This window comes from Perognathus longimembris, chromosome 21 (genome assembly GCF_023159225.1).
Source record: "Perognathus longimembris pacificus isolate PPM17 chromosome 21, ASM2315922v1, whole genome shotgun sequence".
In the NCBI taxonomy this organism is placed as follows: Eukaryota; Metazoa; Chordata; class Mammalia; order Rodentia; family Heteromyidae; genus Perognathus; species Perognathus longimembris.
The window spans coordinates 39,838,159-39,852,040 of record NC_063181.1 but is presented as its reverse complement, the minus strand read 5'-3'; the positions used below and the strand labels follow the sequence as shown (position 1 = coordinate 39,852,040).

The 13,882-nt window shown below is 43.4% G+C and overlaps 1 protein-coding gene across 1 annotated transcript in view; it reads right to left on the bottom strand.

The window, feature by feature from the left end:
• Gsr (glutathione-disulfide reductase) overlaps nucleotides 1-13,882 on the bottom strand; it is a 44,518-nt gene that overhangs the window by 15,599 nt on the left and 15,037 nt on the right. Inside the window, exons 3-7 of the mRNA XM_048330541.1 lie at nucleotides 13,275-13,363; nucleotides 11,253-11,322; nucleotides 6,342-6,489; nucleotides 3,812-3,866; nucleotides 454-553 (exon numbers count right to left, since the gene is read on the bottom strand). Of these exons, the coding sequence (XP_048186498.1) occupies nucleotides 454-553; nucleotides 3,812-3,866; nucleotides 6,342-6,489; nucleotides 11,253-11,322; nucleotides 13,275-13,363 (462 nt within the window). The remainder of the gene's footprint in view (nucleotides 1-453; nucleotides 554-3,811; nucleotides 3,867-6,341; nucleotides 6,490-11,252; nucleotides 11,323-13,274; nucleotides 13,364-13,882) is intronic.

Sequence of the window (13,882 nt, the reverse complement as noted above, 5' to 3'; positions counted from 1 at the left end):
GTGCTGGGGAATCGAACCTAGGGCCTCGTGTATATGAGGCAGGCACTCTTGCCACTAGGCTATATCCCCAGCCCGTAGCTTCTTTTCTTGATGATCCTCTTGTATCCCCTTCCTGTGGTTGTACCCACACTATCACTGTATCTCATCTGAGTACCCTGGATACTGTATATACTGGTATTAGAACTAGGGAAAGGAAAGGGAATATCAAAATCGAGAGACACAGGATAAAAAGACAAACGACTCCAAAAGCAATCCTTGCAAAACCATTTGGTGTAAACCAACTGAACAACTCATGGGGGGAGAGGGAAAGGGGGAGGGGGAGGGGGGAGAAAGAGCGAAATCTACCCACTGCCTTACGTATGAAACTGTAACCCCTCTGTACATCACTTTATAATAATAAATAACAAATAAATAATTATTAAGGAAAAAAGAAAAGCGGAGGGCGGGACTTGCCTTGTCGTGCCGGATCATGAGGGACGTCTTGGAGCCCAGCGCAGACATGATGCCAGCTATCTCCACAGCAATGTAGCCGGCACCCACGATGACAGTGCGGCTGAAAAGAAAGCAGACAGCCAGCATTTTAAAATAAACTGACTTCAGACTAATTTTAGGTTCACAAACAAGTTGCAAAGATTCTATGAGATTTCCTTCTGCTCTTTGCTCAGTTCTCCCTGAAGTTAATGTTTTATATACCCACAGTACATTTGTCAAAACTAGAAACTGGCATTAGTACATTACTACTGACTCATTTTTTCACTCATCTTTATTTTCTTTCTCAAGATACAATCTCCTTTTTCGGTCCAAATGCCACATTGCAGTTTTATTTATTTTTGGTGTCAGTTCTGGGACTTGGATTCAAGGACTGAGCACTGATGGTGAGCTTTTGTGTTTACAGTGAGTGCTCTACCACTTGAGCCACAACTTCACTTCCAGGTTTTCTGCTGGTTAATTAGAGATGAGAGCGTCTTGCAGCCTTCCTGACTGGGCTGGCTTTAAACCTCACATTTCAGTTCCCTGAGTAGCTACGATTAAAGGCATGAGCCATCAGCGTCCAGTTTCACTTTGCAGGGTTTTTGTTGTCTTTTTGCCAGTTCTGAGGCTAGAACTCAGGGCCTGAGCACTGTCCCTGGCTTCCTTTTTGCTCCAGGCTAGCACTCTACCACTTGAGCCAGAGCGCCACTTCTGGCCTCTTCTGTTTATGTGGTGCTTAGGAATTGAACCCAGGGCTTCAGGCATTTTAGGCAAGCACTCTACCACTAAGCCACATTCCCAGCCCAACTGTAAATAGGAAATAGTCCTTTGTAGAAAGTGTGTGTGTGTGTGTACGTGTATATACATACACACATATATACGCATATATTCATGCACATACGTGTATAGACACATATATAGTTTTGGATGCAAGGATTACTGCACAAAGAATCATTTCTAGTTTCAAAGTTTTTTGTGTCTTTTCAGGAGAAATAAAGGGAAGGAACGTCTCAAGCAAAATATAACCTGGCATGCAGCTCAAGCTGTAATCCTGGACAGTTGGGAGGTAATGATGGCGGGGGTGGGGGTGGGGGTGGGGGGTAGGGGTGGGTGGAGTCCCCAGCTGGAGGCCAGTCCAGGCCAAAAACGTAGGCACTAAAAGACTCTGACTCAAACAACAGCTAAGCAGAGGTACACATCCAGTCTCAGCAAACATAAAATTGGACTCTAACATAAAATTGAGACATTATGGCAAAAATAACCAGTGTAAAATAGGGCTGATGGGATGGGCTCAGTGGTATAGCACTCTGCACAAGGTCAAACCTCAGTACCACCAAAAATGTATATGTACATGTATTTGTGTGTGTGTGTGTGTATGTGTGTGTGTGTAACCCAGGCTGGTGTTAGGTGTACGATATTCCTGCCTAAGGCACTCCTCCCAAGTACTAGAATTACAGAGGGGAACTACCAAGCCTGGCTATTTCCTTGTTGACCTTGTTGAGATCTTCTGGAGATAAGAGAAGGCTACGTGGCTCAGGCTGTCCTCAAATGCCTAGGCTCGATTGTTTCCCCTGCCTGAACCTCCAGGCGCATACCACCACACCCAGCTCAAATACTCCAGAAGAACAATGCCAGCTCAATTCATTTTCCTGTGTTCCCAAGAGTCTTTTGTTCATAACTTACACATTCATTCATTAAGCTTGCATTCATGTCAGTACATTTATTTAAATGGTTTTAAAATAGCTAATGGACATGATCTAACTGGATTGTGGACTCTAGATTGTCTTCCATCATCTACACCTTATGAATCATGACCACATTTCTGGATGCGTTGTCCAGGACAGATCATAGGGGAGGAAAGCTGTCCTCTAATGCATTTCCAGGCTCACGGCGAACTAAGACGGCCATATGTTCAGAACATATGGTTCTGGTTTATGAGACATCGCCCCACCCCCACTGTGGGGCTTGAACTCAGAGCCTGGGCGCTATCCCTACGCTCTTTTGCTCAAGCTTAGCACTCTACCACTTTGAACCACAGCACTACTTCCTGTAGCTAATTGGAAATAAGAGTCTCATGGACTTTCCTTCCCAGACTGGCTTTGAACTGTGATCCTCAGATCTCAGCCTCCTAAATAGCTAGGATTACAAGCATGAGCCACCAGTGCCTGGCTTCATGGGACATTTTCACTTAAGACTTATGAGGCTGCAAAACAGCTTTCTTGTCCTGTTACCTGTATGGGACTCTGGGTAAATAAAGGTCAAGGTACAAGCATGGTTCGTTACTCACTGACAGTCCTTGAGAGTTTTTTTTGTAAAAGCCTTGCTTAGAAGTTCACACGGCTGACAACAGGCACAGAACAAGCAGCAGATCAAGGCCAGATTCTAAGGCACAGGGTTTCTCCTCCGGTTCCTCTCTTACCATGGATGAAAAGAGGATCTCACCAGGCTCTGGTGGTTCATGCCTGGAATCCTAGCTACTCAGGAGGCTGAGATTTGTGAGACTCATCTCCAATTAAGGACCAGAAAACCAGAAGTGGCTCTGTGGCTCAAGTGGTAGAGTGCTAGGCTTGGGCTGAAGAGCTCAGGGACAGTGCCCAGGCCCAGAGTTCAAGCCCCAAGACTGACAAAGGGAAAAAAAAAGACTTGAAGGCTATTAGATGAGGTACTCAAGGTCAAAAAAAGAAAAAGAGATAGAACAGTTAAATTCAGTAAATTCCAATAAATGTTAGAAGAAAGAAATGTTACTGGGTGCGGAGGCCTTAGGCCTTATTCCCAGCAACTCAGGAGGCTGAGGTGGAAAGATCATTTGAGTCTATGGTTTCATTACCAGCCTGAGCAACATAGTCTCAAAAAGCAAAAAAGGCAAGTGGAGCTGTGGTTCAAGTGGCAGAGCACCAGCCTTGAGCAAAAAAGCTCACAGACAATGCCCAGGCCCCAAGTTCAAGCCCCCAGATGGGCACACACACGTGCATATACACAAGAGCAGCTGGGTGATGGTGGTTCACACAGGTAATCCTAGCTGCTTAAGAGGCTATGCGCTGAGGATCCTGATTTGAAGCCATTAGGGCAGGAATGAGAGTAACACTCTAATGTCCAATTAGCCACCAAAAAGCTGAAGAGGAGCAGAGTTGTAGCTCAAAATAGTAAAGCAACACCCTTGAGTGAAAAAGTTAAGAGACAGTACCAGTACAGGCACACATGCCTGCGCGCGCGCGCACACACACACACACACACACACACACGGAAAAGGAAGAAAACAATTAATTGGAAAGGAAGAAAAAAGACTAGAAGGGAGAAAGGAAGATTCCTAGAATGCAGCGTTGAGGTCAAGTCTACTTACCTAGGCAGTTCTTCTAGCTGAAAAAATCCATCACTGGTTATTCCCAGGCTGGCACCTATGTAAAAAAAAACAAACAAAAAAACCACATAGACTAAGGGGCTGGGAATGTGGCTTAGCGGTAGAGTGCTCGCCTAGCGCGCATGATTCCTCAGTACCACATACACAGAAAAAGCCAGAAGTGGCGCTGTGGCTCAAGTGGTAGAGTGCTGGCCTTGAGCAAAAAGAAGCCAGGGACAGTGCTCAGGCCCTGAGTCCCAAGCCCCAGGACTGGCGTGCGCACCAGGACTCTCAGACCTCAGCGCGCGCGCACGCGCGCGCACACACACACACACACACAAAAAAAACACTGACTGATTAGTTTGTAAAATGAACACAATACTCTATGCAAAATGAGCACAACATTTTCTGCAAGAACCCAACACTCAACCAATACACTGTTTTTGCTAACCCCTTGCCTCCACTTTTGAAGCTGACAACCAAGACTTTCTTGAGTGAAGGTCTTAAATTTCTCTCTCAAAACAGTAGCAGTGAAGGCTAAATAATATCTAAGTTTCTCTAAAGGATCAAGAACTTTTTACCTCTCATGAATACAATCTTCGCTGGCTCTGTTTTGCCCTGGACCCTAAATGTGGAAGTATTTTTTTTTTTTTTTTTTTTTTTTTTTTTTTTTTTTTTTTTTTTTTGGCCAGTCCTGGGCCTTGGACTCAGGGCCTGAGCACTGTCCCTGGCTTCTTCCCGCTCAAGGCTAGCACTCTGCCTCTTGAGCCACAGCGCCACTTCTGGCCGTTTTCTGTATATGTGGTGCTGGGGAATCGAACCTAGGGCCTCGTGTATCCGAGGCAGGCACTCTTGCCACTAGGCTATATCCCCAGCCCCGGAAGTATTTTTTTTTTTCCCTCAAATTCCAGTTCCATATTTCTAATGGTTCTGTGGGACAACTCTATTTTGATTCAAACTCAGTACAGGGTGAATACCTTTCACACTAAGAGTTTGGAAGCTTAATACTTCAAACTTCTTTTGTGATTTAGAATATTTGCAAATACATGATATGGTATCACATTTTTAACTTTCAATCTGTATACTTAAAAATTAAACCTTATCTTCCGAATCACAACCTCTCTCCATTTCAGTGGAAGGAACCACCTTCTCCCAGTAATCTGGACAAGGCCTGGGTTGTCAGTCTGTGATTCCTTCCTGAGCAGCCACCTCATATGCATTATTAAATGTACATCAATTACTAAGTATGGGGCATTTTTACCATATCTAAGCACCATGATTACAAGACACAGCTTCAGCTCAGAGGTGACAACTACTTTAAAAAAATGTGTCTGTGGGGCTGGGAGTGTGGCTTAGTGGTAGAGTGCTCGCCTAGTATGCATGAAGCCTTGGGTTCGATTCCTGAGCACCACATGAACAGAAAAAGCCTGAAGCGGTGCTGTAGTTCAAGTCTAGCCTTGAGCAAAAAGAAGCCAGGGACAGTGCTCAGGCCTTGTCCAAAGCCCCAGAACTGGCCAAAAAAAAAAAAAAAAAATGGAGATGCAAGCCTGTAATCATAGTTAGGGTATCATAGTTAGGCAAGCAAAATCAAAGTTCTCACAGAGTGTTCTCACCTGGTGATGGTGGCTCAGCACTGAGACTCTTACCTCACATTAATCACCACAAAGCTCAGAAGTTGAGCTGTGGTTCAAGTGGTAGAGTGCTAGCTATGATCACAAAAGCTCAGGGACAGTGCTCAGGCCCTATGTTTAAGCCCAGAAACCAGGGACACACACAGAAAAAAAGTTCTCAGGACTCCATCTCAACAAATGCCTGGGTGTAATGGTATGTGCTTGTCATCTTAGCAAGATGGGGAAAGCACAAATAGAAGGATCAAAGTCCTCGAAATAAAGCAATACCCTCTCTCAAAAATACCCAACACAAGCTAGGTGCCAGTCGCTTATACCTGTAATGCTAGCCAATCTAGAGGCTGAAATTCAGAAGACTGTGGTTTAAAACTATCCCGAGTCCAAAAGATTCAAATTCTACCCCTAAGATAATAAAAAAGACCAGGGAGGAGGTACAACTCAAGTGATAGAGTACCAGCTGGGAAAACTAACTGAGCAAAGATAAAGTCATAAGTTCAAACCCCAGTATCTCAAAATAAAAATAAAAACATGAACCAGGGGATAACCTATCTCAGTGCACCTGCCTATCATATGCAAAGCCCTGGGTTAAATCCCAAGTAGCACAAAAATAAAAAGTTTTATTCAGCTAGCTACTTAGCTACACCTGTGTAAGATTTCCCTCTCCTGAACAGTTAATGTATCAGGTCTTAAACATAAATCTGACTTTATCCCAACATTAGCTACCACTTTAACCAGTTAAATTTAAGTTCCACCGGAACCTTCTCTCATGACCTTCCTTAATGGAAATCTGGACCAGGCACACCCCACGGTATAACTTGGAAGGCACAGCACACGTTAAAATAACTTGAACGCACAGCCAAGCCCTCCCGGCCACTGTCAGTGACGAATGGCACTAGAAGACTCACCAGGGATCTGGTGCTCATCGGGAAGCGCGGGCCGGCCTCCTGTGGCGATCAGGATGTGAGGAGCAGTGTATTTTTTCCCGTTGACCTCAACCGTGGGCTGGGTACCGTCTGCGAACGCCGCGTGGCCGTGGATGACTTCGATGTGGGACTGGAGAGGGAATGCCAACAGGGTCAGCATGCTGCTCAGGCCCAACAGAAACCAAAGCACACGTCAGCCCTTGACTTCTCCACTCAAGATCTGGATTTTGGCCTTGCAGATGCCAACACAATTCTGCCGCTCCCATTGCTGTGGAACCGTTGTCTCGCACCTGGTGCTGAGGCGAGGGGTTGCTATTAGATGTCCCAGGTGTACAGTAAGAAGAAAGTGCTGTCATAGGCCAAGACCCAGAGAGCAAGAAAAAAGACATCTCTGACTCCAAGCGGATCAGGGAGAAAGTCTTCCTTACTCATAATGAAAAGAGGAGAAAATGACGTTCTGGGGCGAGGAAGGCAGACGAGGAAAACAAAAAGAATAAAACAGAGATGCAATGCTTCACAACAGCCAAGTTCTATGGTAGTGGCACTGCGATCTTAGGTGTGGGCTTTCTTTTATTGCTATCCTCTGCCCGAGGGCTCAATGTGGCTTCTGCTGGCAAGCTTCTGCCAGCAGGATGTGTCCTGGCATGCGAACGCAGGCAACTGACAAGGATAATACAAAGAGTATCACACAAGGGACGGGGCGTTTCTACATTCCGGAACATGCTTCGTTCTGAACAGAGCTCCTTCCTCCTTCCCAAGCACCCCTCCAGTCTTGCTCCTGCAGGTGCCTGGCTTAATTAACTGAATTAAGATCACTGCCAAAACCACAAGCCTCCAGAATGACCTTTCTTCCAGGTAATGAGTTCTTGTGAGGTGCTAAACAACAAAAAAGGTGTAGGCTGAATGAAAACAGAACAGGTAATAGGTTTTTTGGGGTTTTGGGGGGGCGGAGGAAGATTTTTCATTTCCTAGAACATAAGATAGAAACTGTTCTTTTGCTCTACAGAATTTCTGGACCACTTGTAATTCTTTTATTATAAAACCAACTACACTCCAAGATTTGGAATTCGCAGGGTTTTTCTGGCCCTGGGGCTTGAACTGGGCACTGTCCCAGAGCTTTTCTGCTAAAGGCTAGTGTTCTACCACTTGTGCCACAGCTCCACTTCAGGCTTTTTGGTGGTTAACTGGACATAAGAGTTTCATAGACTTTCCTGCTCAGACTGGTTTCAAACCCAAGTAGCTAGGATTATAGGCATGAGCCACTGCCTGGCTGTATTTAAAAAAAACAAACAAACTGATTTCCTAATAATTTTATGACTTCTTCTGTAGAATAATTCTAGCTCGTTCCATTTTATTTTATTTCACTGTTTGTTTTTCTATTTATCCATAAGTAGTTGTACAAAGGTGTAGCAATTTAACATGTCCCTTTGTGAGTACTATGCTTCTTAATGTTCTTTACTGAGATAGAGAAAACAATCCAAAAATTCATATGGAACAACAAAAGACCCAAAATAGCTAAAGTAATTCTAGGCAAAAACAAAAACAAACAAACAAACAAAAACCCCACAATGTGGCAGTATCACAATAACAGATTTCAAACTCTACTACAGAGTCATAATAACAAAACAGCTTGGTATTGGCACAAAAATAGACCCGAAGGTCAATGGGACAGATTAGAAGACCCAGAAATGGGGCTGGGAATATAGCCTAGTGGTAAAGTGCTCGCCTCATATACATGAAGCCCTGGGTTCGATTCCTCAGCACTACATACACAGAAAAAGCCAGAAGTGGAGCTGTGGCTCAACGGGTGCTAGCCTTGAGCAAAAAGAAGCCAGGGACAGTGCTCAGGGCCTAAGTTCAAGCTCCAGGACTGGCAAAAAAAAAAAGACCCAGAAATAAAACCACATACTTACAGTTACCTGATATTTGACAAAGAAGCCAGAGACATACTGTAAAAAAAACGTAGCTCTTTAACTACTGGTGTTGGGAAAAGTGGGCAGCCATATGCAGAAAATGGAAAGCGGATCCCTATTTATCACTGTGCACCAACATCAATTCAAAGTGGATCAAAGACCTCAATGTTAGACCTGAAACTCTGAAACTACTGAGAGTAGGAGAGCATTAGAACTTACAGGTATAGGCAGGAACTTCCTGAATAGAGTCCCATGGGCACAACAGATTGGAGAGAGATTTGACAAGTGAGACTACATTAAAATAAAGTTTCTGCACAGCTAAGGACATAGTTACTAAACAAGAAAGACAGACAATCAATTGCGAAAAGATCCTTGCCAACAATACATTAGACAATATATACAAGGACCACAAGAAACTAACCCCTCCCAGCCTTAATATAACAATTACTAAATGGGTAAGGTAGCTGAGGAGAGACTTCTCAGAAGAAATTAAGAATGGCAAAGGAACACATGAGGAAATGCTCATCATACCTGGCCTTAACAGAAATGCAAATCAAAACAACCCTGTGGGGCTGGGGAGATGGCCTAGTGGCAAGAGCGCTTGCCTCGTATACTTGAAGCCCTGGGTTCGATTCCCCAGCACCACATATACAGAAAATGGCCAGAAGTGGCACTGTGACTCAAGTGGCAGAGTGCTAGCCTTGAGCAAAGAGAAGCCAGGGACAGTGCTCAGGCCCTGAGTCCAAGGCCCAGGACTGGCAAAAAACAAAACAAGCAAAACAAAACAAAAACAACCCTGTGATACCATCTTACTCTGGTTAGAACGGCTGACATTTTGAATTCTGACAACAGCTAATGCCATTGGAGATGTGGGGGAAAAGAAACCCTACTGCACTGCTGGTGGGGACGTAAAGTAGTACAACCACTCTGGAAAGCAGTCTAGATATTCCTCACAAAAACTAAACATAGAACCTCCCTACCACCCTGCCATACCACTCTTTGGCATCTACGCAGAACATCATGAACCAGGATATGATAAGGACACCTGCACATCCATGTTCACTGCTATGATTCACAATAGCCGAGACATGCAAACAACCCAGATGAGTGGATCCAAAAAATGTGGAATCTATACAAGATGGAATTTTACACAGCCATTAGAAAGAAAAAAATGTCAGTTGCAAGGAAATGGATGGAACTCGAACAAATCATGTTAAGTGAAGGAAGCCAAGATCAGAGAGACAAACAGGCACAGGTCCTCCCCAATATGCACAAGTTAGATCTAAAATGCACTGGGAGATGACAAATTTCAGGATTCTTGATACATACAGTAAGACCAAAAGAGGACAGTCTTAGGAGAGAATCACAAAGTTGCAATACCCAAGCTCTTCTTCATATGTATATAAGATAATATGCATACTGAAACAAACTCCAAATATATGGAAACAAAGGACTTCTTTCTTATTTTTTTTTTTTGTTTCTGATGACTCTGTATTCTTTACTTTATGCATAGCAAAAGAGCTCAAGGACAGTGCTCAGGCACTGAGTCCATGCCCCACTACTGAAAAAAGAAATTAAAAAAAAGAATAAAAATAACATATGAATAACAAATATGAATATAACAAAAAAAGAATATGAATAATGGGGGTGTGGGAAAAGGAGCCACATTGCACTGTTGATAAGAATGTAAACTACTACAGCCATTCTGGAAGGTGGTTTGGAAATTCCTCAAAACACTAAGCACAGAACTACACCATGATCCAGCCATACCACTTCTGGACATCTACCCAGAACATTCCAAGTCAGGACACAGTAGAGACACTTGCATGTCCACGTTCACTGTCACACAATTCATGATAGCCAAGTTATGGAAACAGTTCAGATGCCGCACATTAGATGGGAGGATCAGAAAAATGTGGTACCTATAGATAATGGAACTTTACTCATCCATAGAAATAATTATGTCTTATGCAGGGAAATGGATGGACCTAGAATAAATCATATTGAGTGAATTAAGTCAGGCTCAGAGGGACAAATGGCACATGTTTTCTCTTATGTGTGGAAGCTAGATGTAAAATACAACTATGCATGCATGATAACATATATAGGGTTCAGTGCATTTACACACAAACTGACTAAAGGAGTATATTTAAGGGAGGAATCTGAAGCTGTGACTCCTCTGAACAACTAATGAACTGTTTATCAAAATGAATAGTAGGAAATCAAATGTGTTTTCAGGGGAAGGACAAAGAGGGCACACAGGAGTGAGCCAATGCCAATGCCAATGCCGTCATTATATTCAACATACATTATATAAAAAATGAACTACCAAACTCAAAGGATGGGAAGGTGAAAATAAGGAGAACCATGGAAGGGGTGACACTGATTAAGAAGCATTGTACTGGGGCTGGGGATGTGCTTAGCGGTAGAGTGCTTGCCTAGCATGCATGAAGCTCTGGGTTAGATTCCTCAGTACCACACACGCAGAAAAAGCCGCAAGTGGGGCTGTGGCTCAAGTGATAGAGCGCCTAGAGCTGAAGAGCTCAGGCCTCTGAGTTCCAGCCCCGGGACTGGCAAAAAAAGAAGCACTGTACTCATAACCTGACATAGAATTTTAGCCTCTTCATACAACTACATAATAATAGTAATAATAAAAAACTGGGCGCCAGTGGCTCACACCTGTAATCCTAGCTACTCAGGAGGCTGAGATCTGAGGACTGCAGTTTGAAGCCAGGCTGGGCAAGAAAGTCTGTAAGACTCTTAACTCCAATCCACCACCAAAAAGCCAGAAATGAAGCTGTGACTCCAGAGGAAAAGCACTAGATTTGAGCATGATAGGTCAGCAACAGTGCCCAGGCCTTGAATAAAAAAAGAAGACAAATTGATACATCCCAAGGCTACATTTTCATCTGTCCAGGCATGGTTGCATACTCCAGTAATGAAAAGCTCCTTTTCCAAGTTCAAGACCCAGCATACACACCTTGGTTAAATTGTTCTGATAGATGGTGTTCAGACGGCTCACATAGGCATCTCGTTTTTCCTTTATAACGCTGTAATGAAATCTGAGTCAGTAGTGAGAAAAAGGATTTTCCTATTTCAGTTAATAAGCAGGACACCTTCCCTAAACATCCCTAACTGCCCACATGAAAGAAGTGAGTGTCCCTGAAAACAGTTCTCCTTGTATCCAACCACTTTCCTACATGTTTAGACTCTACTCCACAGAGAAGGCTCAGTTGGTATCACAGTATGCAAGCCTTTCTCTACATGGAAAACGAGAGCTGCTTTAGTATGATACCTGGTATATGGTGGCCACTCAGTAAATTTATTTGTTGAAAAAAGGTAAAGATTCGCTTAAAAAAAAAGTTCCCCATTCCTGGGGCTTGAACTCAGGGCCTGAGCATTGTCTTTGGTTTCTTTTTTGCTCAAGGCTAGCACTCTGCCACTTGAGGGACAGCACCACTTCTGGTCTTTTCCATATATGTGGTACTGAGGAATCAAACCCAGGGCTTCATGTATACAAGGCAAGCAAAGCACTCTTGCCACTAGGCCATATTCCCAGCCCCTAAATTTTTTTGAAAGTTTGATGGCCTCAAAAGTTTATGACAAAGTTCTCAGAAAGACTGAAATATATGTACAGCAGAAGCTTTCTTTGGGAGTCAGTTGTAGGCTTGAACTCAGGATCTGGGTGCTGTCCTGGAACTGTTATTTGCTCAATTCTACCCTCTTCCACTTTGAGCCACAGCTCCACTTCCAGTTTTTTGTTAGTTAATTGGAAATAAGAGCCCTGGCTGGCTTTGAATCTCAATCCTAAGATCTCAGCCTCCGGAGTATCTAGTATTACAGGCGTGAGCCACCAGCACCGGGCTTAAAAGCATCCATCTATCTATCTATCTATCTATCTATCTATCTATCTATCTATCTATCTATCTATCTATTTATTGCCAGCCCTGGGGCTTAAACTCAGGGTCTGGGCACTGACCCTGAGCTTCTTTTGCTGAAGGCTAGTGCTCTATCACTTGAGCCACTACTGGCTTTTTCTGTGTATGTGGTACTGAGGAATCAAACTCAGGGCTTCATGCATGCTGTGCAAGCACTCTACCACAAAGCTACCTTCCCAGCCCATAAAAGCATTCTTTAAAAATAGAAAATAACAGGGCTGGGGATATGGCCTAGTGGCAAGAGTGCTTGCCTCCTATACATGAGGCCCTGGGTTCAATTCCCCAGCACCACATATACAGAAAATGGCCAGAGGGGGCGCTGTGGCTCAAGTGGCAGAGTGCTAGCCTTGAACAAAAAGAAGCCAGGGACAGTGCTCAGGTCCTGAGTCCAAGCCCCAGGACTGGACAAAAAAAAAAAAAGAAAAAAAAAAGAAAATAACAAAGCAGAAACAAACCAAAGATACATACATGCCTAGGTAACTTGGATCCAGGGACTAGTATATCTCACAGCACTAAAAGCATCAAAGATTGAGGTCTGCTACAACATAGACAAACTCTTGACAATTATGCTATGTCATGTTATGTTATGCTAAGCGAAATCAAGCAGGAATAAGAGGATAACATTACATGATTCTAGTATGTAGCATGTATTAAGTCACAGAGACAGAGATAAAATGGAGTTACCAGGGCTGGGGTTACCACGTCCTGTGGAATGCAACCTTTACAGTAAAGGTCTTTTTCTGCTAACTGATCACTGAGATAACAAGATTCAAATAGAGTTCCTGTTTGAGATTGTGGAGAAGTTCTAGAAATGGATAAGGAGATGGCTGCCTGACACTGTGAATGCACTCAGTGCCACCAAACTGTACACTTAAAACAGTAAATGTTATGGCGTGTGTGTGACACGAACAGGAGCGCGTCATAAACAGGGGCTCTGCCATCGAGCTACATCCCCAGTCCGATGCTGTGCATATTTACCACAGTAATACCCTCTGAGACGTTTATGGCCAGGTTATGAAAACACCCACCATCATAAACTGGGCCTTGTGAGCGTTAACACTTACCGCCAATTGAATTTTCCTTCACAGCTTTGAAATCCATAATCAACGTGATCATGCATAAATTCAGAGTGGACAGCTGTATTCCACATTACCTGTAAAAGAAGTACCCTAAACCGTCATGCTGAAGACAGAAGTCATGAGTACATGCAAACTCTAATTGCAGATAAAAACATCCTGAAATTAAAAACAAAACACACTGAGGCCAAATTTAGAAATATGATCAGATGAATTCTATTGGGAGGCTTCTAAAATATATATAATGGGCAAAATTACATCTGTTACACTACCCTGATTTTGGAGAAGAATATTAAATAGAACAGAACCATTCCTTTAAAACTTATATTGTTGGGCTGGGAATGTGGCTTAGTGGTAGAGTGCTTGCCTAGCATGCATGAAGCCCTGAGTTTGATTCTTCAGCATTACATAAACAAAAAACCCAGGAAGTGGTGCTGTGGCTCAAATGGTAGAGTGCTAGCTTTGAGCAAAAGAAACTCAGGGACAGTGCTCAGACCAAGTTCAAGCCCCAAGACTGGCAAAAATAAAACTTACTATTGTTTACATTCCTATTTCCTTCCTTCCTTCCTTCCTTTCTTTTTGTTCAACTCAGGGCC